Raw genomic sequence first — 27065 nt, forward strand, 5'->3', positions numbered from 1 at the left:
GTACTTGTGCCATTGAACTTTTCTTGGTCTTTCCTTTTCATGTATGAACTTTCTTTCTTGAAAATTTGGCCTCTGGATTTTCAAAAGAAAACACACATGTACTCATCAATTTTCTTCTCTGTTCTCTCGTCTATTTCGCTGTACCACTTTTGAACTCACTTCACTTTGTTTTTGCCTAGAAAACTAGTACCACTTACTGTCTTGTCTCCTAGTTTTCAACTAACTTCCCTTTGTTTTTGCCTGGAAGTGATGCCAAGACCGATGATGTACTGAATCAGCTCAAACTTCCAAATGGTGACTCTGTCCAATCTGTAGAGACGGCAGTTGATGATGAGTCACAAGACAGCTATCCTGATAAGCTAAGCCAACTCCCCGACAATTGCCTTGATATTATCTCAAAGAAGGTCCTTCACTACAAGGATTTTGTGGCCTTTTCGGAGGTCTGTCATTCGAGCCGAAGTGTTTGTTCCAATATGGAATGGGATGAAGGTCCCAAACCTCCTTGTCTTATGCTTTCTGAGAATTCGGGCAGCTCCTCTCACTCTTTCTTCAATCTCCACAACAACAATGGTTTCATACTAGAACTACCTGCAGTTGTACGAAGGCGCATTTGGGGATCTTCCTATGGTTGGCTTGTAACTGTTGACCCTGAACTTGAAGCCCAACTTATGAATCCATTTCGGAAGTGTGCATCAATCTCCCACCTTTCCCAACAATGCACAACCAGCTTTCTAGGAAAAACCAGTTCCACATGATACATAAAATCCTGGTGTTCAAGATCAAGATTGATAAGTTCCTTGTCATGGTAATTTTTAATCCAGAAAATCAAGTGGCTTTTACCGGGGTACCCGGAGATGGAGAATGGATTTGGATTAGCAATCCAGGAAAGCTACTTTTCAGAGACATCTCTTACTTACGAGGCCAAGATCAAGTATACGCACTTTGTGATGATGGCTCACTTGTTAGGATAGAGTTTGCTTTCCACAACATATCAGGTAAAATGAGTTCTACAGTCAATGAATTAGTGAAGTTGATGGAGTTTTCTGGGCCTCTTTCTGCAAAAGTTGAGCTCATTGCTGCCCATCCCATAGGTGAATCGGTCGGGCCTCTGCCTGAAATGGAAAGGACAGGCAGAGCATACTTGGTTGCATCACCTGACGATGATCTGTTCGGGGTTTTCCGCTACAGCGAAGATATGGGGTCTGATCAAAGAACGGCGGAGTTTGCAGTGTACAAGTTCAATCCTCGAGGCGTCGGGTGGGAAAGTGTAATCAGTATTAGGGACAAGGCCTTTTTCGTTGGCAACAACACCTCATGGAGCATTTTTTCTGCAAACACTGTTAATTGCAGGAAGAATAGGATCTACTTTACGGATGACAATTGGGAGCTAGAGTGGTTGCACAATATCCAGGGTCTTGACATTGGCGTTTATGACATGGAAACGCGAAGAACTGAAGGCCTTGGTTTTGGTGTGTCAACTTCAACTTCTTCACTCGTCCGCTCAACTTGGATAACGCCTGGTTTGACCCCAAACGCTTTTCGTTAGTTTTTCTGCATTTATTGAAAAGAATTCAAAAAGGAACTATAGATTATCTTTTCGCATCCTTGCTGTGCGTGATTATGGGCTCCGGATTTCAGTGACTTATACGTCATTTATTTTATTTTATATACTAGCAAGTAATAGCTCATCCTTTTCTTTTAAATTCATTGTTCCGTTCATTGGTTTCTCTCTTTTATTGATGCACAGGAAACATAAAAGAAAAGTTGAACATATTCTATTTTTGTGGGTGATGTTTCGATGCGTTTTCTTTTAACTCGATTTTGAAGTTATAAGTACTTAAAAAATATACCTCCTTAAGTTTTATGGTTTTTGAAGTAGAGCAATCCCAGAACAGGAATTTTCTATCTTTCTATAACTATAATAGAAAGGAGAATGCATTTACTATTCACGAACATATTCTGTTAGTACATGCAAAATTACCTTGTAAATGCTTCATTTACTAACAAACAGATTTTGTTCAATTTGGTAAATGGAGAATTTAGGTGATAAATGATGGATTTACCGGTTAAAGAAATGCTTTGATGTTGTAACCAATAAGTTGCTTTCTGATAATTTGGCGATTTACATGATAAATCCCCCATTTACTAAATATAGGTTTATCTGGTAAATGAAGGAAATACAACATTTACCATATAAATTCTGTGGGTAATTTACCATTACCCACAGAATTTACCATTTACACCTAGTTCAACTCCAAGCACTTTTCGCCATTATATCTGAATTCTGTGGGTAATTTTCCTTGTTTACTTGTAATAATTGCTAATAGAGTTCCATTGGATTGTCTTCAGTACAATTTAGTGGGAGCTGCTTTATATATGTGATTGGAAAACCTTTTTTTTTTTTTAATGAACAACTAAGGAGTTAGGAAAATTAGCATCAAAGCGCTTAGTGTGCACTGGGTAGGAGGGTTTGGAGTTTGCGTTATTAGCGCTTAAAGTGTACATGAACAACATTCGGATAGCCACTATGGTTGGTGAAATAAGAAGCATATAAAAAACTAAAAGAGTAATCGGTCCCTAACTCTTTTAGAGAGTGGCCGTTTGGTCCTTGATCTTTTAATTTTGAGAATTAAGTCCCACACCGGGTATCAGATTGATATTCTTTTCAAGTTCATCAGGGTTTTGTATCCCATTTGAGAAGCTGACAAAGTTAATGATATGAATCAGGTTTAAAACTAAAAACAAATTCTATAAATCTCAATGAGGAAGGAACATATTAAGAGGTATATTCTATAAAAATAATAAAAAAGGTATAGCTGTAGCCGGTAGTACGAACATACCTCACATCTATGATCATATTACCAAGATCAGTGATCACTGGCCCATCCTTTCCTAGGGCAGATCTGGCTTCAGGAACTGATAAATGCTTCAGAAAATTAAGTCAGTAAAAGAGATTGAGGAGGAAAAAAATAACCTTAATAAGCCTTATAAAACTTGCAAGGAGCTCAAAAATCCTTTGACCTAGAACAACAATTTAGAATGGATAATACCATCCCTAAAAGTTATTGCCAATCTACTAGTAATGAGATCCAATAAAACGTAGAAGATGAACATTTTTTTAAAAGAAATTAGTATGAAGTTTAGAAGCAAAAGAAAAAAAAAAAAAAAAAAGGAAGAAAGGAGATGCATCACTATATTCAAGTATAAATGGTACTGTAAAAACTAACCTCCTCCAAGAGCAATGAGACGCCTTAGAACAGGTGTTACAGCAATGGGAAGAACTTCGACCTGAAACGCATCTTGATAATAATCGGTACATGGTAGGATAGGGTCATACATGAATTTGACGCAAACAAACTGACACACACGTAGAGATGGGATACGATGGGACATCTGCCTCAAAGAGGCTCAAATTGCCTATTAACTGTAATCTCTCCAAGCATATTGGAACTTGTTAAAACGTATCCAGTGCATGAAAAGCATATAACAATTGAACCATAAAAAACTAGTTCTACGAGCTTTGCAATTTTGTGACCTCTTTTTTAAGTTTTTATGGGGAAAATTTCCACCATCTGAAGTGAGTTGAGTAACAAAAAGTCATTGGGAATACAAGGAAATTTGGTAGGAGCATGATTTAGAACGTTTAATCAAGATATAGTTAGAGTTGACATTCTCTGTTTCGATAAATACCGTCCCGTCCCTACTGAAACTGAATCTTCAAATAATAAAGTGGAATTTGGAACCGGGGATCGCCAACTAAATGGAATCTACCTTCATCAAAACTCTTAGGATCCTTAGACCATCTCTAACGCAAATACTAATGCCAATTGTATATTTGACACCAAAACGTATGATAGAACATGTTATTTTCATTTGTGTTCCAATGCACAATGCTATTTGAAATGCTAAAATCTACTTTTTCTATAATCATTAAGCATTAAAAGTTGTAAAATTAATCATTTAGTTTTAAAATAATTTTAAAAAGCAAAAGTTGTAATCATAAAATGAAAAAGTAACTATATCAACCAATAGAAATCAAGTGCCAAATTTGTCATATGCTATATTTGGTGGAAAATTTGCCACAAAGTATAACATATGGAAAATTTGCCACAACAAATAACATTGCATTGAAGAGTTTTTTTGTACTCAAATGCTAAATTTACACTTGGCACAACAATTATAGCACTGCATTGGAGATGATCTTACCCCACCATACAAGCACTGCTTAGAAAATAATACAAGGTTATTCCGTTTGGTTAAATAGTCTAATCAATTTCTAGAACTTTTTCAGAGGTATTGGAAAGTTACATTCCATGGAAAAGTACAGTACAGTTCATGGAAAATTACAGCATCATCATGAGGGCATTAAATCAGCTATGAAGAACTGAACTATTCAACTACAGCAAATGAAATGGGAACTAACCGCAACTGGAAATTTGCTACCAAGCCGATGAACAACCTTACTATTGTCTGCCAATATGATACACATATCTGTCATGGAATAAACCACCTGCTTCAACAAAATCAAATGACAATAAAGGATGATGAAATATTGGTAGCATAATGGAAGTTCATGTTATGGATTATGTCATTCTTAGTTGTAGAGCATACAAATGCATATAGTTCAACCCGATAGTCCAACAAAGCAAGAACATGCATCGCATCCCCTTGATCTGGGATTTTATCAGGTTTTGAATAATTTGATGTATACCTATCCTGTCCCTAAATAATTTTTTCTATATTTTTACAGCGCTGCTTAAATCCTGCTTCTTTTTTATAAAAAAAAAACAAAAAAACAAAAAAACAAATATCATATGGAGCTGTATATAGGACCCATATAGAACTCACATGTGTGTCTTGAGGAGTTACGGCTCCATGGAGCTGTATATCAATACTCATGACTTAGGACTTGTTCTTTTGTAAATATAAAAAATCATTGTAGAAGCAAAAAAAATTGAACCCTAAAAAACGTATCCAGATACAGTTAGAGTTAACACCATAATTGTAATCTCTCCAAGCATATTGGAACTTGTTAAAACGTATCTAAGTGCATGAAAAGCAGATAACAATTGAACCATAAAAAACTAGTTCTACGAGCTTTGCAATTTTGTGACCTCTTTTTTTTCTTTTTTTTTTGGGAAAAATTTCCACCATCTGAAGTGTGTTGAGTAACAAAAAGTCATTGGGAATACAAGGAAATATGGTAGGAGCATGATTTAGAACGTTTAATCAAGATACAATTAGAGTTAACATTCTCTGTTTCAATAAATGCCGTCCTGTCGCTACTGAAGTTACAGCTCACCTGTGTGTCTTGAGGAGTTACAGCTCCATGGAGCTGTATATCAATACTCATGACTTAATCACTTAGGCCTGTTTGATTGGTGGATTTGTACATTGATTTGAATTATAATTTGTGGTGAATTATAATATTTTTTCTTATAAAAAATACACATAAATTAAAAATAATTTTAACTTATGATTCTGAATCTATAAATCAAACGTCCACTCAACAAAAATGGTAGAGAATATCAGTTTTTTAAAAGTATACGAAACAAATGTTAGTCAAAGAAATTAAATTAAAAAAATATCATATTTCATAAAAACAATTTTTAAAAATCCAAAAATGTCCTCCATCAGAACTACTCATCGCTCTCCTCATTTTTCCTCATCTCTCTCTCATTGGAACCACGAGCAGCATGTTGGAATCATGAAGCCGGCGACGGTGGATTCAAAGCTCGCGATGGCGCCGCCATCTATAGGTGGGAGATCGCTCAGATTGTGAGGGGGAAGAGAGAGAGCGGTGGGGAGAGAAAGAAGGGCAGCGGGGAGAGAGAAATGGCAAACAGAGGGCTTGTTCTTTTGGGTGTTTTTGAGTTATGTAATTTGAGTGTAGTTTTTGAGTTGAGTTTGAGTTATAACTTGAGTTTAAGTTGTAATTTGGGCCCGTTCACTTCGCTGATTCGAGTTTAGAATTCGAGTTGAGATGTGATTTTATGTGAGAGCTTTTTACTGTAGCAAAAAAGTTAGATGTGATTGTTTGTGAGAGCTTTTTACTGTAGAAAAATTCAAATTCTAAACTCGAATTAGCGAAGTGAACAGGGTCTGAGTTTGTGTTTGATTGTGTTAACTTGAGTTATAGTTTGAGATTAAACTTTTTTTGAGTTTGTGTTTGTTTGAACTAATACTTGAGTTGTGAATAGTATTATGAAATTAATTTTTTTATTCCTTTCATTAAATTGATTTTATGTAATTTAATCTGAATAAATAAAAGTGAATCATCTACAAGTAGTAATAAATTTACAAACAAAGTTGATATTTTCTTCATTTAATTAATTAAAATACCATATGAAAAGAAGGAAATCAGTTTCCATTATAAATGGAGAGCAGAAAAGACAACAATATATACATAATTAATATCGTACTTCTACGTACACTATTATTAGCGCGTACGACGATTACGGTGCACTGCCCACATTGTATGCGCTCTTGCATCCCTTAAAACGTTCATCTCTAATTCTGTATTATAATTCAATAGTTGTCCTTCGTGGTTGTCATTGTCATTGATATCCTCTTCAACATTATGGGGATCAATGTCCGCAACCGGAACGGCATCCTGTGAGTACTAGTCCAATAGACTATCTCCATTACAGTACATATGGATAAAATTATGGACTATAGCACATGCAACCGGAACCTTAACTTGCTTTTCAATGGGGTAACGGTTAATGCTTTTCAAAATATGAAACCTGGCTTTTCACACACCAAATGTTCTTTCGATTACATTACGTAGGGAGGAGTGTGTGTAGTTGAACAATTCACGTTCACTGCGGAAGCCACTACCACGTCGATTCCTATATTCTTGCAAATGGTATGTTGTTCCCCGATATGGTGCCATGAAACATCCGTTGTTTGCGTAGCCCGAGTCAACGAGATAGAATTTTCCTACATGTATTTAAGTAATCACAATCAACAGTTATAATTTGGATGCAGTTTACGAATTAGCTAGATATTGATTCCAGTTACCTGACGGTGGCGTCAGAAATCGTTTTCGCGGGCTATCTAAGGCTGACGCAAGTACTCTTGCATCGTGTGCTGAACCCTCCCAGCAGATAGCATGTATGTAAATCTCATATCAAAAGAGCAAACTGCGAGCACATTAAGCGAAAAAAACCCCTTCTTATTTCTGTAAAGTTCAGCCGTTTCACGCGGAGGCACACATGGAACGTGCGTACCATCTAGTGCTCCAACACAATCCTTCAAATTAACAAGATTAAAGTTAAAATTATGTGATAGATAAAATTAGTTAAACTCATTTTGTGATACAATGTGACTAAAGTTATGAAGTAGATAGATAAAATTATGTAATAAGTTCATCACTTACATCGAACCATGGTGAATACTTGTTGCCACCTGCAATTATGTGAGGATCCACGATAGAAAAATCTGGATGCCGTATGAAGTCTTTTTTTAATTGACAAACCGCTTCAAGAACTTTCGTGAAATACTCCGAAACTGTGGACCCCGAGCGCTGCCAATGGTCCTGCGCCTCCCTATTAGTTTAGTTTTGACACAGTATTGTAAGGAATATGAATAATTGCTCGTCAACATTAAGATTAACTGTTGGTTGCAGTAATCCCCTTTTCTCAAGGATAGAAGATAGACGTCTAAAAGCGTCACTACTCATGCGAACCTTGTCGTAAATCACTTCTGGACTCCCATTGAGATAGTAATCCACTCTAAGCCGGCCTCCCCAGCCAGAAGTGTGCCTTCGGCGTGATAGCTCTCTATATACAAATCCAATGCATAACAAAGTTGCAGCAGCGACAACTTGAATGAAAAATTCGTCGTCACTATCGCTGTCTGATGCGTTAGAGTCCGTTGGACAATCGTTCCTACGGTGATCCATACCTGTCAAGGCTTCCAACTAATAACATGAAAATTCTATGGTTTAATAACTATGCAAACTAAAGCATCACGTCATCATCAACAATAACAAAGTTGCTTTATTGTTATTAAGAATACAAATCATGAACAATAACAACATATCAATATTTTGCCCATCACATTGTGACAAGCGTGGATAATGGCCAAAAGGGTAGAAAATGCCATCTTGCCACCAGCCATAAACCTGCAATGTGAGGCAAGAAACCAATAATACAAGCAATGAAAATTGGCATTTTTTGTTGGAATGTAGTCCAACAAATGAAGCAAACCCATTACCATTCCACTACATAATCACAATCAATATAGAACCTGCAACGATAATGCTAAAGCCAAAGGCAACCAGCCTCAGAAAATTCGCAAGTGTCTCAAATAAACACTCTAAATATTCTACATATCCGTGGTCCTCAAATAAACCAAAATTGGACCAAATAGAAATTCAAATATCAATGTATCTTAATCATAAAATGCAAGGAATGAATTAAAAAAAAAAATGAAGAACAACATAATAACGTTTCAAAGCGGATGTGAACCATTATCTCCTCTATTTGGGCTGAAAAATGGTGGAAAGTTTGGTGGTGGCATGTATGGTTGAAAATTACTAGTGGTCGGTTGGAATGTGTTAACAGTCGGATGGAAGGAGTGTGTGAAATACTGGTTCATTGGATTGCGAGACTGAAACGGATGCGGTGGTACAGGCATGAATGGTGGTGGTGGAGGCGAAACTTGCTGATTTGCATGTTGCTCCATCATCTGTTGGATCCAAGCCAATCGGTGATGCTCCTTCATGCGCAAAAATGGCCGCTGGAGTGTAGCATGTGTCGTCAAGAAGTTGAACATGAAAAGATATTGATCTTGAGGTATTTCCAACTCTCCAAGTAAATCAATGCATTTGTCCTCAAACGTCTCCTTCTCAACTGAAGGCGGTGTGGCGGAACTTTTACCACGCTTACGGCCGTGGTCCTCAATAGATGACACTAGGCGATCCACTGCACACTCCATGAAGTTTGGCACGCGTGTCTGACTGTGTCTAGCTGACCGTTTATTATTTAAACGGGATTGTGAGGCAACATGTGGGGTTCGGCCGCCACCGCTTACACCAGGCCTCATTTCTGTGTAATCATTTTCGAAGGTATCATTGAAGTGTTGGGACCCTCCGTCAATGTCAATGGGGCTGGTTGGGATCGGTTCTAGGGGATAAGGTGGAGTTATAGGGGCTTCTTCTTGGCCGTACTCGTTTACACCGGTGGCACGTGAATTCACAAAAGCGCAATAATACAAATCATACTCCGCTAAAGGCTTCCTTCTTGCCCTTTCAACCTTAGGATGGCTCTGCATATATGGTAATATTGACAATGAAAATAATATAGCCAATCCTCTCTCATCAATGAAAAAGTAAGACAGCACGTCATAAATCAATTACAGAAAACAAAGATGAACTTACAGTGACAAATTGTTGTCAATATTAATCGGTGCAGGTTGGTCTCTTCTCAATTGGATCCCAACCAAGGCCAGTTGCAGTCCGAAGTAGGAATTCTGCTTCAAACATTTTTTTCAACCTCACAGCTTTTTGTTTAACTTTATCCCAACTAAGTGGGACGCTGAAATAGTTACTTAGCTCGGTTGCCCATTGCGTGAATTTGTCTCGGTTCAGGGTTGTACCGGCGGAGTTCAATAAATTGAACTCACCTAGATGTCTAAGGAGTTGCTCCTTAGCTTCTGGGCTCCAATTTACATCTCTATCTCTCCTTCTCGACATCTAAGTATTGAAAATACCAATAAGGAGGCTCAGATTTGTGTAATGGCCCTCATCGTCATATTATGGAGCATTATCCTAGGGTAGGACAAATAAGCTACCAAGGTTTAACTTCAATTAATCTAATTAGTAGGGTCGCAATACAACATAAATCCAATGCAAATAAAGTGAGCAAGACCAATGGTCAACAGCTCAAACGAACACTATGCCATGAGTTTTTGCATAAACCGGCAACCAATAATTGTCCAACCGGCGGATATCACTCGACATAATATGAACTAGGCCATTAAATACAAATAAATCATCATAGCCACGGTGAACATGTACAAGAAAGTGCAGTCATAAATGAACTATCACATAGTAGTAGTTTCACCTAAAACAAACACGAAATGCCACCAAAAACATTAACAAATAAGATGTCATTACCTTGCAATGTGGAAGCAGATAAGGTTAGTAATGCTTACATAAATCTCATATCCAAAACAGCCCAAATGTGATCAACGTTTATTTGGTTGCTGCTTTAGAAAAGCTAAAGTAACAGAAAGTTCTTAAATGTGATCAACGTTTATTTTATTGGATTTTATTTTTGAGTATTCAAAATATGATATTTATTTTAATATATATATATATAGTAGAGAAATAATAGGAAACCATGTATTGCGTGTGTAAAATATATAATTCACCTCTTTGAACAAATATATATATATATAAAAAAAAAAGAATCCTACTTCTAAACATGTGATTCGCCAACTTACATGGTGTTGTGCTTAATGTAAATTTTGGATAATGTATTCTAATATTAGTATGTAACTAACGAGAAATACAACTCAGTCCTTGAAACTTACATATGTTAACATATCCAAACAACAATGTGAATCTTTCCTATCTTGATTGTAGCCCAAAATGGATTCGGTATAAGATTTCATTTTGTTAGTCAACTCAATCATAGTATAGAATTTCTTTCTTTATTTTAACACCACATAAAACGTTCCATAAATTTTAAGTCAAAGACAAACTTTTTTCTTCCTAGCCAAGTATATATATAAATTAATCCGAAAGAACAAAGGATACTTATTAATAATGCACTTTTATTAACAAAGAAATTATATTTCAAAATCAACTATAGTATGCAAAATCAGAATAAATTTAAGTGGTAATTACATATATATATGCTTTTTAGTTCTATTTTTTTCCCTTATTTCATCACTTTGTTTTTCGAAACTAAATTCCAAAAATATACATTTAAAGTTAAAAATGGGGTTCAATTTAATACGTCTTGCATTGTTTGAGGAAAAAAAACAGAGAAAGAAGGAAAAATTCAATGAAAAATTCCCCATCTGACTAGACTTTACAATACAAAGATGGGTGTGGCAAGCAAGACTTCTCAACCCGAACTCCACACCCCTCACAAACCTCTATTTTTACTTTTTCCCTAACAAACCCCAGATCGAACTCAGAATCACGTAAAGCACAAAACAGATCAAACTGAAAATCATCAAACGCCCAGAACGCAGATCAAACTCAACAGCACAAGACGCACAAAACGCAGATGAAACTCAAAATCACAAAACGCAGATCAAACTCAAAAATCACAAAACGCTGAGCAAAGAAATCAATATACTTACCGAATTGGAGCCTATGGAGGATGAAATTTGATCCCCTTGGAGATTCCCTAAACGTGAGGAAGGAAGGACAAGTCTGAGGTACCGGCGACGACAGAGGCAGGGGAAGTAGGTTCGACGATGCAACCGGAAAGATCTACGGCACGAACTCTTGGCCCTACATCGAAGTACGATGTTTACCCACCGAGGTCGCCGCACCGATGGATTCCCCACAAATTTCCCCGTTTTGAAGGGGAAACAAAAACGACCTAAATCGGATTCGTCAAGATTGGGGGCTAGGGTTTCCGAATGAAAACTTGACTCAAAATAGATTATGAGAAGAAGCGGAGGGGAACGGTCAAAAGTTCTGCAACCTGCCACTCTCGATCAGAGGAGAAGCACGTGAATGATTCAGGCTCGAAGGAAGAAAGCAAGCGACAGGCGTGGAGGAATCGCGGCAGGGATTCGGTCAGGTAATACACTGTAGAAGTTCAGTCCCCTTTAACTCAAGTAGGTGGGAGGACTTCAACTCAAAAACAGGGGAAAAACTCGAGAGATGACTTGAGTTTCAGCTCAAGTAATTCGAGGCCGAACGACAACTTGGGCCTAAAACCCACACTCGAGTGTTGTTTCTCGAGTAAGTTCAGCCCACCGAACAAGCCTAGAGAAAGTTGCAAAGGATAGAGGGGTGAGGGAGAGCAACAGAGAAAAATGAGAGAGAGAGAGAGAGAGTATGTGAGAGAGGCAGAGTGACAGAGATTTGGGGCCCGTTTAGTTCGCTGATTCGAGTTTTTAATTCGAGTTGAGATGTGACTTTATGTGAGAGCTTTTTACTATAGCAAAAAAGTTAGATGTGATTGTTTCTGAGAGCTTTTTACTGTAGCAAAACTCGAATTCTAAACTCGAATCGATGAAGTGAACGGGGCCCGAAAATTTTGAGAATTTTTAGTTTGAAAATTTTGAGTATTTTAGGGGCATTTTTTGTAATGCATGAGATGTTAAAATATCTAATTGAAACTTTTGTGCTATTTACTAAACATCCTCTAATATCTGCTATAGTTTGAATTACCCCTCTCAAATCTGTTATTTCCTTCATTCACCCATCACTCAATTGAACACACATGTTATAGGCCCAAAATTAGATAGCATATAATGTACAATTAATGTTAATATGTAGGTCCACTATCAAAAATTCCCAACAATATTCCCAATGTACATGCATATACATGCAGAATATTCTCATTATCTATCTATATATAAGAAGTGACACATTAGTCACATTGTTGGGCGCGCTTTAATCAAAACCTAAGAAGTATAAATAATGACACTGTTGGGTACTTTTCGACCAAAATGGCTTCGTTTTGGTCGAAATGCCCCCTTTTTTCAAGTCTTTTTTCTTTTTTATTTTTTACTTTTTACCCTAAAATTTATTATTTCTTCATTTTAATTCTTTTTTAGCTTTTTTTTTTCATTTTTGTCCTGAAATTTTATTTTATATTTTGTTTTAGTTTTTTTATCTTAAAACTTATTTATTTTTCATTTTGACCCTTTTCTAACCCTTTTTTTTATTTTTACCATAAAGCTTTTTTTTTCATTTTGGTTCTTTTCACCCTCGAACCTATTTATTTTTTCAATTTAGTCCATTTTCACGATCGGGGTGCGAGTGGGCAGACGACGTTTAATCTCCTCTTGGTATCTTGAACTTATTCCAACCACAAGAGAGTCAAAAGAAAAATCGATCTTGATATTTATTTAATTTTTCCTCTCAGGAACTCTTACCAATAGCCCCCAAAAAATCTCTTAAGTGATCTAATGAACAATGTGACTTACTGGGCTATTTATAGAGTTTAAGAAGTCATATCCCACAATAATTAGGTTTCTCAAAGCCAAAATCGCGTAACAAATTGCATTAAGTTGGTTTTGCTATGTCAGCAGTTATGACCGGTCGACCGGTCCCGAGCCTTTATAAACCCACCAGTCGACCGGTGCCAATACGTAACATGTACAAAAGTTATGTTTCAGTTGACCGACCTCCATCACAGGTCTACCGGTATTGTTCTAATTTCCCATTTTCTTAGTTTATTTAATATGAAAAACTTGCATAAAGCCTCACCTTTAATCAAAATAACCCAATGTAGAAGTTATCTTATTTAAACAGTCATATGATAGCTTTTTCATATTCAATAAAACTAAAAACAATAATTCAACCAATTAATCTTGAATTAATTTAACAATTAATTGACTCGATAAATAATTCATGAATTAATCATGGATCTCATACTTGACTTTGAACCTTTAACGGAAATAACATAAGTTACTAATATGTAGGAAACACATTGTATCATTATAGAAAAATGAGCTAGCAAAAAGACCTTATGGACATATATAGATCAAGCTCCTATGATCATGACAGTACTTGTTCACTAACAAGTTCATCACATGATTATAAACTCTAGTGCTATTCAACAAAAAGTCTAGAACTGCACTCTCGATTTATATAATATATTTACAAAACTCTGATTAGCTCTCGTCCATGACTTATTATATTAGTGTATCATCCTGATAGGATATCCATAATCGACTTAACGTCAAGTTCTGTTTTACTTACCCGGTCATATTTATCTTATGTTCCATTATCACTTTATTGGAAAATCTACTATTCATACCAATACAAATAGTAAACCATTAGACAACACAAAGTAGTCTAATGATTGAGCTCTCGTATTTTTAATCCACGGATAATGACGTAAGAGGATATCATTAACTCTTTATAAGAGCTATGAATTCCCTATGTATGAATAATAAATCTATGCACACAAGAGTCATATCTCCAACGTACCGGTATGCGTACCTTTACATTATGTTAGGATGTCACTTAGGATTAAGATGATCACATATAATTAATCAAAAGTAAATTGTTTTATTCAAATAGAATTATTAATTAAAACAATTCAACTTTGATCTGATCAAATATATATTCTACACTTAGGAACTTTATAAACGTCTCTATCTATGGAGTCCCACTTCAACGACCAAGACAAACCATCTCTGTTAGGAAGTAGACAACATATATAACAATCTTAACATGAATAAAGTGCCCAATTTTATTCACTTTATTACGGATCATATGTTTACAATATCATCTATAGATTTATGTTTTTTACATGTTCTTCTCATTACATGCACGATCTTAAGACTTATGCTCTGTTTGGTAAGAAGGAAAGAAAACGGGAGGGAAAGAAAAACTATAATGCATAGAAAATTAGAAGGATAGAAAATATTTTGATATTCCCTTGACTTGTTTGGTATGATAAGGAAGAAAAAAAATAAATCTATCTTCCCTTATTTGGAATTGGAAGTGAAACTAAAGGGATGAAAAAATTATTATTGGTGTAATTACTTTTTTACCCAAATATGTTTTATTAATATTATTTTCTAATTAAAGTATAAATAATACTGTATTCAACATCAAATTAACTCAAAAAATTCATGTAACTTAAACATATATTCCATCTATATTATGTATATATACACACACATTAGAAATTTTCTACAAAACAAAAACCTTTTATGTATACAATACACACATATTGCCAATGCAATGTTGATGATATTATGGCTTGATTAATATTGTAATTATTGTGATAAAAAATGGTAGCTGGATTTTTTTTTTGAAAAAAAAAGAAAAATATATTGACATATTTGTCGTTATTATAATATATGCACCAATCTGATTTCTCTCTTTCAAATTTTTGGCTGTAATTGATAAGACAATTATTGAAATATGGTTTATCATTTCCTAGTATAAAACCCCAAAATCATATCTCTGCGATGAATCAAAGTTTTCTGTTGATGACTTACTATGAATCAAGTTATTTATCCCAAAAAAAAAGTGCCAATTTTTAGAACCAACTTTCGATGAAAAATGAGGACAATTTAGTAATTTGACTTCATTTAGGTAGTTATTCACATTTTTCTTCCTAAAATCCTCCTACTTTTATGCTATGTTTGGTAAGAAGGAAAGAAAATAGGATAGAAAGAAAATATGGAAGTGATGAAAAATAGCAATGATGAAAAGAAAATTAATTTTCTTTTATGTGGAAAGAAAATGAGCTTACTTTCACTTGTTTGGTATTGGAAGTTAAATTGGGAGGAAAGAGAAAATCTTACTCGTAAATTACTTTTATACCCTTAAATTTTTTGCTTGGATGTTGATGGAGAAAATGGTAGTTTAGTAACTTTACTCACTTTAATTAGTTGTCCCTATTTTCCATCTCATTTTCTGTCCATTTGTGGAAAGAAGAAAAATGGTGGGATCCACGTGGATTATTTTCCACTCCATTTTCTCTTCCTTTCTCTTTTCCTTGCTACCAAACAAACATTTCCATTTTCTCTCCTAAAATCTCTCCACATTCTTCCTTCCTTCTACTTTTCTTTCCTACCAAACATACTTTTAGAGAGATTAAATATGGTGAGACCCGCCAATCACAATTTCTATTCAATTTTCTTTTTTTTTTTTCCTAATTTTCTTTCTACCAAACAAGCTAACTTACCAATTTCCATCCTAAAATCCCTCCAACATTTTCTTTCCTTCCACTTTTCATTCATACGAAACACACTATTAGAGTGACAGTTTTAGACTTTCAGTTTGTTTATCATATGTTGAACAAATATGAATATAAAGAGGATAATACATAAATATATACAAAAAACTTTATTGATTTCAGAACGACATAAAGGAATGATTACATTTATTTCTAAAGCCATAAACTCTAAGCATCACCCCTATTTTACTTTTATCCTTGAGTCTTATTTTATTTTTTGTTTTAATTTTTTGCCTAATTTTATCCTAAAACGTTATTTTTTTCGTTTTGGTTATTTTTACCCTAATACTTTCTTCTTTACTTCTTTATTTTAATCTTTTTTAACCATTTTCATTTATTTTTTGTCCTAAAATCTCATTTTTTTTTCCGTTTTGGTTATTTTTATCTTAAAACTTATTTCTTCATTTTTGTTCTTTTTGACTTTTTTTTTTATTTTGTCCGGCAACTTTATTTTTTTTCGTTTTGCTCCTTTTTGCTTAAAACTTATTTATTTCTTCAATTTAGTCTTCTTTTTTTACCCCTTTTGATTTATTGCCCTAAACTTTATTTTTTCCTTTTTTATGAGATTTTATATTCAAATTTTTTATGTTTTTAATAATAACACGATAATTAAAACTTGATATATAGATTACTTCGCACGTGCATAACACATAGAGTTCTACTAGGAATATAACTAAAACCACATTCGATCTTTGTTCTACGATTTCACTTCAAGGGTCTTGATAGCTTTTGTGACTCTCTTACTATTTAGGGCTTTAATTTTTTCACAACTCAAATTCTTTTATTATAATTTCTTTTTTTATAAAAATTAAAACTTAACTTTTTACTATTACTTTTCTCTCACATAAACAATTCAAGTAAAACAAACGTGCCCTAGATTTTGCCACGTTGTAGAAGTTGTAACAGTGTTAACGGGGTTGAGAAAAGAAGAATTTTACCACGTGGTATAAGTATAAGCGTAAGATTAGGGTTCCATTAAGGAAACCTTAAGGATTAAAGAAGAAACAAGTGAGGAAGAACGGTGCTGCGACTTCTCTACACCCTCCTCTTTCTCTTCCACTTCCACTTCCTTTTCCTCAAGGTTTGCGTTTTCTCATTTCAACTTCTCTCTTTCTCTCTTTCGACTTTTTCTTTCTATTTTGATTCTGGATAAACTTTTTATTTTTCCTGGAAAATTGATTTTGATTGACGAAATTTTGAAAACAAAAAGGCACCGGATGAAATTTGAAGAATCGGATCTGTGTTATGTTCCAATCGAAGAAACTGATCTGCGATTGAATCTGTTATGTTGTGATCCGTTTGAAATTTATTGCTTATTGCACTTGTTGGATGGATTTATTTTGGCCTGTGATCTTCTAGTTCTGGTCTTTTTTTTTTTTTATGGAATTTCTAGAAATGCAATTCGAACTTAGTGAAGAATGTGAATAGAGAAGAAATATGATAGTCATTCGTATATTTACGATTTACTGAGTTTGTTATCGCCATCTGCGTTGCGTGGATACAAATGTGTGTATATATTGTATTAGAAGTTTCTTAGGAAATACTGATGGAGGTTTTTCAAAAACTCGACTTTAATGTAAATCCTTGACGCTAGTTAAAAGGCAAAAATATATATTTGCAATAAATAAATTAGAAGTGTTCCGTATTATTAGAATTTATTTTATTTTGTCATTCTTTTTGTCTTCTTGTTCCAACATGAAAAGGAAAATGGAGGGCAAAGAGGGGACAAAAAAAGACAAAAAGTGTAAAAACCTAATAGTAATAACAACAAATAGCGCTAATGCTCGTGTAAGTTATCCTGTCACGAGCATTATTGCTCTCCAAGGCTAGCACGAGCACTAATCCTCTTCAATAATAATAATAACAGAAAGGAAAAAAAGAGCAAGTTTTACTCTTACAAAAGAGGAGGAGGAGGAGGAGATACGGTGTCTCATTCTTATCTTATATATAAAAAAGGCAAACATTTGATCTCATATCGCGCAAGCTTCCGAGCAACAGCCGCTCCATACCAAGTTTGAGCTTCACTTGAAAATCTTTTTGTGTGCATTATCTCTGATGTGAACAAGGTCCAAGGCCAAGTTCAGCAAGTCCAGACACTGGGACACAAACGGCCATGACACTGTCTAAGTGAGAAGCCAAGTTTGACAAGCCCGAGCATCGAAAGATTATTATAAACAACTGCGAATGCGAACTTTAGTCAGTTGAAGGCACTTAACGTTTAGAGTTAAAACATATTCAATGGTCTGTTACATCAATAGCTGAATCAATTCTTTGCGTTAAGGAGAGAATAAATCTCATAATTAGGAGGGAATTAAACACCTTTACTAACAATCTATTTTAAATTGTGGCATTACACCTGTACTCTGGTTTTTACTTGTTTATTCTGCAGGTTTCTTAGCGCATTATAAGTGTTCATATAACGTTCTTGACTAAGTCATTTGTTTCATTTGAATTACTAGTTTAAGGATGATCATTTAGTGTTTGACGGAATTTTGCTTCCAACAATAAGAATAAGTACTAATTTCTCATTTTCTTTTGATTTGCAGATTTGTACAAATATGGCTACAGCTTGTTATTCATCGTCTACTATGCCTACTCCGCAAACAAAAGATGGTTTTGGTAGTTGTAGATCTAAGGATGTTTGTTGTTTCTTTGTTAGGCATGGTGATGCTGCTTTACGTCAAAAGAAAATACAAAGCTATATTAATAGGCAACGTCTGATAGGAATTTGGGGTGCACTTATGCATGCAATTCAAGAATCAAAACTTTCTGTAATCATTTTCTCGAAAAACTATGCTTCTACTTCATGGTGCTTGGATGAACTTGCTAGAATACTTGATTGCAAGAAGGAACTTGAGCAATTGGGTGTATCCGTAATTTATGGTGTAGGTCCAAGAGTTGTTCGAAAACAAACAGGGGCTTATGCAGCTGCATTTGATAGACATGAAGAGCGTTTCAAGCATGACCCGGACAAGTTGCTAAAGTGGAGAGATGCTCGGACCAGGGTAGATCAATTAAAAGGGTGGGAGTCAAGGAAGTACAGGTACCTGCAATTTTTGTTTTCTACTTATGTTAATAATGTTTCTCATGTTTTGTTTCGGTTTTGTGAGTATGGTTTATCATTGCTATTTCTAAATGATATATCAACTACCAAATTAGTAACTATTAAATCAGTAATTACATGCTATCAGCGAAAAATGATGCTAGCAAACTTGGTCTCGGCTTCTTAGTCCCCCTTCCCATCCCCTAGGAAAAATATGCCGTATCAATTAACATGTCATAACAAGTAAAATAAGAATGGTTAGCAAAAGAAACTCATGTTGCCTGGCTGTTTTTCTTGCATCACTAGCTAGCCAAACCATTTCAAACGTAGATAGTTACCCATTTGGTGACAGAGCTATCAACTTACAGTTGGACCATTAGTAATTTTATCAAACAGTATGCTGATAAATTTTTATCAAACTGATTGGTGATGTAACCAACTGATTGTTTTTAGTCACAAATTAAATCAGACTCATCTAGCATTGGTGAGCTTGCGGTTTTTTTTCCAGTGTTAATTGCTTTTCTAGTAATGGAACATTCGTGGGATGAAGCATAGTAAGGGACCAGGCAGGGACGGATCCCCTATTGTAATTTAGTTGAAACAATATGATGTGCAGTAAAACCTTTTAAAATAATTTATGTTGAATTTTTTCTAGGGGAGACAGTGAGGGAGACGAGGAAGATGGTTGGAAGCTAGCTGTTCCCACTTCCCCGAACCCAATGTAGCTCTGTCCCCTGAGGCTTATGACCTATCGAACGCTAACCGACATGAATTGTAGGAGAACCAGAAAAGGTCAATGCTTGTTCTAAATTAGGTTTTGTACGTTGAGAACTGGGGAATAATTTGAGAATTGGGTTTGGGAATGGATGATGAAACTAATAGGGTGGGGTTGTGATTCAAAAGAAAGGTATCTTATTTTTTTCCTATGTATACTTTAGCCTATGTTTGGAGCTCAGATTTTTGGAAGAAAAGAAAAGAAATCATTTTGAGGTTTAAATTTTTTTATCCTTTGGAACACAGAGAATGGGTTTAATGAAAAATTAAAGAAAATCTGGAAAAAATTAAATAGAGCAGGTGGATTTTTTTTTTTTCCCTCACCTATGGGAGAAAAAATTTAATCTAAAAAAATTTGCACGTATTCCTCATTCTCTCTTTTGCCCTCTCTCATTGTTCCTTCATACCCTTGTAATATTTCAACACTTTTTCATCACTTTCTCCGCTCAGTATCTCATTCACCGTTAACATTGTTAGTCCCCCGAACTATGAGCATTGTGACACTTTGGTCCATCAACTTTTAATTTTGACAAGTTACTCTCTAAACTATTTTTTGTCGGTTTTGTTCTCTAGCAATAAAATTCACAATGAATTTATGTAATTTAATAGAGGTAATTGTGTTTGCATTGCATGATAACATGAAAATGATATAGAAATAGTTAACATTAAGTGCAAAACGTTCTCTTCACTAATGTTATAAACCCTTGAAAACCAGAACATTGTGCACTTAATGTAATTTGCAAGAGACCAAGATTGTCAAAAAAAAAAAAAAAAAAAGTTTTTGGATTAATTTGCCAAAATTAAAAGTTCAGAGACCAAAGTGTCACAATTCTTGTAGTTCAGAGACTAACAATGCAATAACCCTATCTCTTTACCTCACCTCGGCCTTGGCCCTAGCCTTTTTCCCCAACACCTGACCTTAAGTTTCACCCCAACGTTGACTTAGGCCCCTACCCAGGCCTTGACCTTGTCCGTGTCCTTGACTCAACCCTTATCTCAACTTCGACCCGATCAAGTCCCCTAGTTAAAAAAATCTGGGAACTAAATTGTGAAAACAAAAAATAGAGATAAAACTGCCAACCTATGAGAAGTTCAGGAAGGATAGATACTATAATCTATCCTCAAAATGTAGAAAGTTTATTAATGTATAGTTGATTAGCATTCTTTTTTATTTTGAGTTTCTAGTACTTGTGCCATTGAACTTTTCTTGGTCTTTCCTTTTCATGTATGAACTTTCTTTCTTGAAAATTTGGTCTCTGGATTTTCAAAAGAAAACACACATGTCCTCATCAATTTTCTTCTCTGTTCTCTCGTCTATTTCGCTTTACCACTTTTGAACTCAGTTCACTTTGTTTTTGCCTAGAAAACTAGTACCACTTACTGTCTCGTATCCTAGTTTTCAACTAACTTACCTTTGTTTTTGCGTAGAAGTGATTTTATACAAGCGTTGACCGATGATGTACTGGAGCTGATGGTGAGTGTAGGTAAAAAAATACTTGAAAATGGTACCTCTGAACAATCTGTAGAGATGGCTACAGCAGTTGATGATAAGTCAAAAGACAGCTATCCCATTCGGCCAAGCCAACTCGATGATGATTGCCTTGAAAGTATCTTAATTAAATTCACTTACTACAAGGATTTGACTGATGACGTACAGAATCTACTACCCAAAGATGCAAATGTTGACTCCCAATCTGTAAAGACCGCAGTTGATGATGAGTCAAAAGACAGCTATCCTGATAAGCTAAGCCAACTCCACCACAACGGTTGCCTTGAGAAGATCTTAAAAAAGGTCCCTTACTACAAGGATTTTGTGGCCTTTTCGGAGGTCTGTCACTCGAGCCGAAGTGTTTGTTCCAATATGGAATGGGATGAAGGTCCCAAACCTCCTTGTCTTATGCTCTCTGAGAATTCGGGCAGCTCCTCTCACTCTTTCTTCAATCTCCACAACAACAATGGTTTCATACTAGAACTACCTGCAGTTGTAAGAAGGCGCATTTGGGGATCTTCCTATGGTTGGCTTGTAACTGTTGACCCTGAACTTGAAGCCCAACTTATGAATCCCATTTCGCAAGTGTGCATCAATCTCCCACCTTTCCCAACAATGCACAACCAGCTTTCTAGGAAAAATCAGTTCCACATGATACATAAAATCCTAGTGTTCAAGATCAAGATTGATAAGTTCCTTCTCATGGTAATTTTTAATCCAGAAAATTGAGTGGCTTTTACCCGGGTACCAGGAGATGGAGAATGGATTTGGATTAGCAATCCAGAAAAGCTACTTTTCAGAGACATCTCTTACTTACGAGGCCAAGATCAAGTATACGCACTTTGTGATGATGGCTCACTTGTTAGGATAGAGTTTGCTTTCCACAACATATCAGGTAAAATGAGTTCTACAGTCAATGAATTAGTGAAGTTGATGGAGTTTTCTGGGCCTCTTTCTGCAAAAGTTGAGCTCATTGCTGCCCATCCCATAGGTGAATCGGTCGGGCCTCTGCCTGAAATGGAAAGGACAGGCAGAGCATACTTGGTGGCGTCACCTGATAATGATCTTTTCGGGGTTTTCCGCTACAGCGAAGATATGGGGTCTGATCAGAGAATGGTGGAGTTTGCAGTATACAAGTTCAATCCTCGAGGCGTCGGGTGGGAAAGTGTAATCAGTATTAGGGACAAGGCCTTTTTCGTTGGCAACAACACCTCATGGAGCATTTTTTCTGCAAACACTGTTAATTGCAGGAAGAATAGGATCTACTTTACGGATGACAATTGGGAGCTAGAGTGGTTGCACAATGTCCAGGGTCTTGACATTGGCGTTTATGACATGGAAACGCGAAGAACTGAAGGCCTTGGTTTAGGTGTGTCAACTTCAACTTCTTCACTCGTCCGCTCAACTTGGACAACGCCTGGTTTGACCCCAAACGCTTTTCGTTAGTTTTTCTGCATTTATTGAAAAGAATTCAAAAAGGAACTATATATTATATTTTCGCATCCTTGCTGTGCGTGATTATGGGCTCCGGATTTCAGTGACTTATACGTCATTTATTTTATTTTATTTTTTTGGCTACCGGATGACTATAGTTTGTGATTGATAATTGAACTAGGCAAAGATATATGTACATGTGTTATTACTTGTTAGGATTTATATACTAGCAAGTAATAGCTCATCCTTTTCTTTTAAATTCATTGTTCCGTTCATTGGTTTCTCCCTTTTATTGATGCACAGTTAACATAAAAGAAAAGTTGAACATATTCTATTTTTGTGGGTGATGTTTCGATGCGTTTTCTTTTAACTCGATTTTGAAGTTATAAGTACTTAAAAAATATACCTCCTTAAGTTTTATGGTTTTTGAAGTAGAGCAATCCCAGAACAGGAATTTTCTATCTTTCTATAACTATAATAGAAAGGAGAATGCATTTACTATTCACGAACATATTCTGTTAGTACATGCAAAATTACCTTGTAAATGCTTCATTTACTAACAAACAGATTTTGTTCAATTTGGTAAATGGAGAATTTAGGTGATAAATGATGGATTTACCAGTTAAATAAATGCTTTGATGTTGTAACCAATAAGCTGCTTTCTGATAATTTGGCGATTTAGATGATAAATCCCTCATTTACTAAATATTGGTTTATCTGGTAAATGAAGGAAATACGACATTTACCATATATATATAACAACGTTGCTTGAGGGAGTAAGAGAGCGAGAGAGAGAAAGAGGGACTGTCGGAGGAGAGTGAGCTTCGAACGATGGCAAGAATGGAAGAGAGAGAGCTTCGAACTATGGCAGAAATAGAGGAGAGAGAGAGAGAGAGAGAGAGAGAGTATAAGCGACAAAGAAGAGAGAGAAGTAGAAGATCGACAAATTTGGTATAAAAAAAAGGAGAAATTATATAAAATTCAAGGGGGTGAATTGGAAAACTCTGTTAGATTATTTTAAAATATGTTGTTTATTTCTATTATTTACCACGGCTCAATAAAAATTTTCCCTATGTGATTGGCATGGGACGACCCAATGTTGTTACGAGTTATTTTTATATTTAAATAATGCGGTGGACTTAACTTTATTTTAGCCTTTACAAGTAATATAAACTTTGTAAAAAGGGATCACTAGTGAGGATTGATTTTAATGGGTTCTATTCCGTAAGAGCAAAGTTTTGTTGCTTCTCATCCGTTTCGCGAATACGTCATCTGCAAAACATACGGGGGCATACTTGGTGTCATTGCAAGTCGATCTTTATGGTGTTTTTCGATGCAGTAGGAAAGATATTGGGTTCGAGAAAACTGTCCAATTCTTTGTTTAAAAGTTCAATTTTGAGAGTTCAGAATGGGAGGCAGTGAGGAACATCAACGACAAGGCGTTTTTCTTCAGTAATATTGGTAACTCATGGAGCATCGGCCTTGCGCACAATTTTGGCCTCGTCGCTTCGTGAATTTAAGTTTTATGTGACATTTTTAAAAAATTTTTAATTGTAGTAGAAAAATTAGATAAAATTAAATGTAATATTTTTTTGAGAGTTTTTAACTATAAAAACTTAGTATTAAAAACTTAAATCGGTAAAATGAACGAGACCTTTAATTGCAACAACAATAGCATTTTTCTTATGGCGATGACATGAAGATGGATTGGGTCTTGATATTGGTGTTTATCACATGTGGAAACTTGGAGCTGACGTTCCCAACCTCTCGCTACTTGGATTAAACCTAGTTCAACTCCAAGCACTTTTCGCCATTATATCTGAATTCTGTGGGTAATTTTCCTTGTTTACTTGTAATAATTGCTAATGGAGTTCCGTTGGATTGTCTTCAGTACAATTTAGTGGAGCTGCTTTATATATGTGATTGGAAAACCTTTTTTTTTTTTGGTTGTAATGAACAACTAAGGAGTTAGGAAAATTAGCATCAAAGCGCTTATAGGTTCTTCACAAACGAAGGGGAGGAGACGAAGTCTGCACTGGGTAGGAGGATTTGGAGTTTGCGTTATAAAGATCTCGTTCGCTTCGTGAATTCAAAATTTTAATTCGAGCTAAGATGTGACATTTTTTAAGAGCTTTTAACTGTTAGATGTGACGTTTTCTGAAAGTTTTTTAACTGTAGAAATTTAGAATTGAAAACTCGAATCTATAAAATGGACGATGCCAAAGTGTTCTTGTAGCGTGTGGTGAAAGGAGTTCTCCCAACTCGGGTCCGGGTGAGGATGTTTTCTTCTGATGTTGTGTGTTCAGTTTGTGCAGGTACTTTGGAGACTGATGCACATATCTGCTTTATGTGCTGGTTTGTTGGCCCTTGGTGTGTTAAGACGGAGATTCTACCTCTACAGAATGGAGCTGATTGTGTCGAGTGGTTACTGAACTCCCCTCATGGTATTCCGAATAAAGACTTCATCATTTGGGGCGCCATTGCTGCTACCAGCTGTGGAAAGTGCAGAATGATCAAGTGCTTAAGGGTGCCGACCACCGTTGGAGGCGCGAATTGGAGGTAATCAACTGCGTATTCAACGATCACCGAAGCGTTTTGGCGGGACAACCTCAGGCCAGCGAAGTTGTTGATATCCTTTCCTACAAAATAGGAATTGGCCAATCACATTTAAGCATGATAAAAATGAACCAATCAAAACAAAGGGAGTGGATAGGCTATAAAATAACTACTCTTTCTCTCCGAACACTATCCCATAAAACGTGGGATAAAATGCAAATAAAAAAATAACAACAGCATGCATATGCATGTGCAGTGTGTATACGTGAGGGAGTATGAGAGAGTAAAAAAAAAAAAAAAAAAAGAAAAAGAGAGAGGAGTTGTATGTAGAGAAAGGAAAAAGAATAGAGGAAAACACATAGAAATTTGTGTATTTGAAGACAAGAGTAAGTACTATTTCTTCCTCTTTTTCATCATTATTATTTCTCTGTTATATTTGCATAAAATTGCTTTCAAATGAAAGAACATCAGGAAACTATCTCTCTACAAAAGAAGATGTCCTATAGACACTGAAAAGTGTGGAACTTGTTCACACTCTCTAAGAAATGGTCTTATACATACCAAAAGGTGGGTGACTTGTTGTTCGCACTCTCTAAGAAGAGGCCTCATGAGTCGTATAGACACTGAAAGGTGTAGGACTTGTAAAAATCTGTTAATTGTAATTGAGATTTGCGTTTCTTTTAGATGCCTATAGAAGGGAGGCTCTGATAAGAACCAAGAAAAGATTATTATTGAAAACAAGAATTAGACTTGATTATAAGATAAATTTACAGACTTTCGAGAGATATGTTAGCTCTCCTAAGGGTTTCCCAAATTTACTCTAATCAATCCCCTCCTCACCCAAATACTAATACCTTTTTTTATATTACTAATACCCTTCTAACAAACTGTTAACAGCTATTACTACACTGTAACAAATTCTATTATCAAACTAACTACCCAAGACCATTCTTATTGAGTCCTATCAGGCTCTGACGTCTAGAGTTCCTCCTCCGAACTGGACGATCACTTTCTTCTTCCTCCATATACCATCATGGCCATATCTGATTCTCCTGGGATAGTTTTCAAGTGGATTCTCAGATCAGATAATGTCTTGGCCCATAAGCTTGCTCACAAAGCTTTGTTTCTTGATGTTAGTGATGTTGAGACTTTAGAGGAAGAAGCCACTCTGTGACTTCCTTGCTTTTAGCCTTTGGGCATTATTTATTTATTTATTATTTTTTTTTGCTAAACCATTACTGTAAGCTGATACCTAATAACATACCTTGACCTATCAAGCCCTCTTGTCATATTTTATAAAAAAGAAAGAGGTAAAATTTAAGGGCCCGTTTGGTAACGTTTTCAAAATGATTTTATTTTCAGTATAAAAATAAAAATAAGATTGTTTTGAGAATCATTTTAGGACCGATTCTAAAACTACGTTTGGTTAGTTTTTTAAAGATTATTTTGAGTATAATAAAAAAGTGAAATCATGTTTGGTTATAATTATTAATGAATATATTATAAAATTGTTGAAAAGTACTAGAAATTAAAAATAGAAAAGGAAAAATAACTTTTAACCGTTTTTAATTCCTTCACAAAAATCATTTTCATTGTTTTTTGTTTTCGTTTTTGTTTTTAGAACATTTGCTAAACAAACACAGTTTGCAGACTGTTTTCATTTTTGTGCATCAAAAACGTGCAAAACATTTTAAAAAATAATCAAAAACCAATTTCAAATGCACCTTAAATTTTTACACTTATAAAGACATAGTCTTACCGCTCCTGTCTCATTTGGGATTCAATCATATTATGTCACTTCATTTAACACACTAAAATTAAACGTGTGATTTGAACTTTACCACGTGAATAAAAACTAAAAAACTTT

General features: G+C 35.3%; 2 protein-coding genes and 1 long non-coding RNA gene across 3 annotated transcripts; 2 read left to right on the forward strand and 1 right to left on the reverse strand.

Moving 5' to 3' along the window:
* Positions 1-751: 751 nt before the first annotated feature.
* LOC21385650 (putative F-box protein At1g65770) lies at positions 752-1546 on the forward strand. Its single transcript, XM_010105182.2, has one exon. It carries the CDS (start codon positions 752-754, stop codon positions 1544-1546), a length of 795 nt encoding a protein of 264 aa, XP_010103484.2.
* A 1294-nt stretch (positions 1547-2840) lies between these two features.
* Positions 2841-4715, reverse strand: LOC112092906. Its single transcript, XR_002902813.1, has 3 exons — positions 4424-4715; positions 3228-3288; positions 2841-2916 (listed from the first exon to the last, which is right to left on the reverse strand). It is a non-coding gene; the product is annotated as an uncharacterized LOC112092906 (long non-coding RNA).
* A 12201-nt stretch (positions 4716-16916) lies between these two features.
* LOC21385651 (protein VARIATION IN COMPOUND TRIGGERED ROOT growth response) lies at positions 16917-22930 on the forward strand. The gene is made up of 3 exons (XM_024170169.1): positions 16917-16983; positions 18449-18945; positions 21148-22930. The coding sequence occupies exons 2-3, from the start codon at positions 18461-18463 to the stop codon at positions 21935-21937; spliced, it is 1275 nt and encodes a 424-aa protein (XP_024025937.1). The 5' UTR covers positions 16917-16983; positions 18449-18460; the 3' UTR covers positions 21938-22930.
* The last annotated feature ends 4135 nt before the right edge of the window (positions 22931-27065 follow it).

Source organism: Morus notabilis, unplaced genomic scaffold (assembly GCF_000414095.1).
Source record: "Morus notabilis unplaced genomic scaffold, ASM41409v2 Scaffold2558, whole genome shotgun sequence".
In the NCBI taxonomy this organism is placed as follows: Eukaryota; Viridiplantae; Streptophyta; class Magnoliopsida; order Rosales; family Moraceae; genus Morus; species Morus notabilis.

Excerpts from the sequence above, each read along its gene's own strand:
- LOC21385651 (XM_024170169.1), top strand. The coding sequence starts at position 18,461 with ATGGCTACAGCTTGTTATTCATCGTCTACTATGCCTACTCCGCAAACA. Across the intron at positions 18,946-21,147 it reads TGGGAGTCAAGGAAGTACAG|AAGTGATTTTATACAAGCGT; the intron begins GTACCTGCAATT and ends GTTTTTGCGTAG.
- LOC21385650 (XM_010105182.2), top strand. The coding sequence starts at position 752 with ATGATACATAAAATCCTGGTGTTCAAGATCAAGATTGATAAGTTCCTT.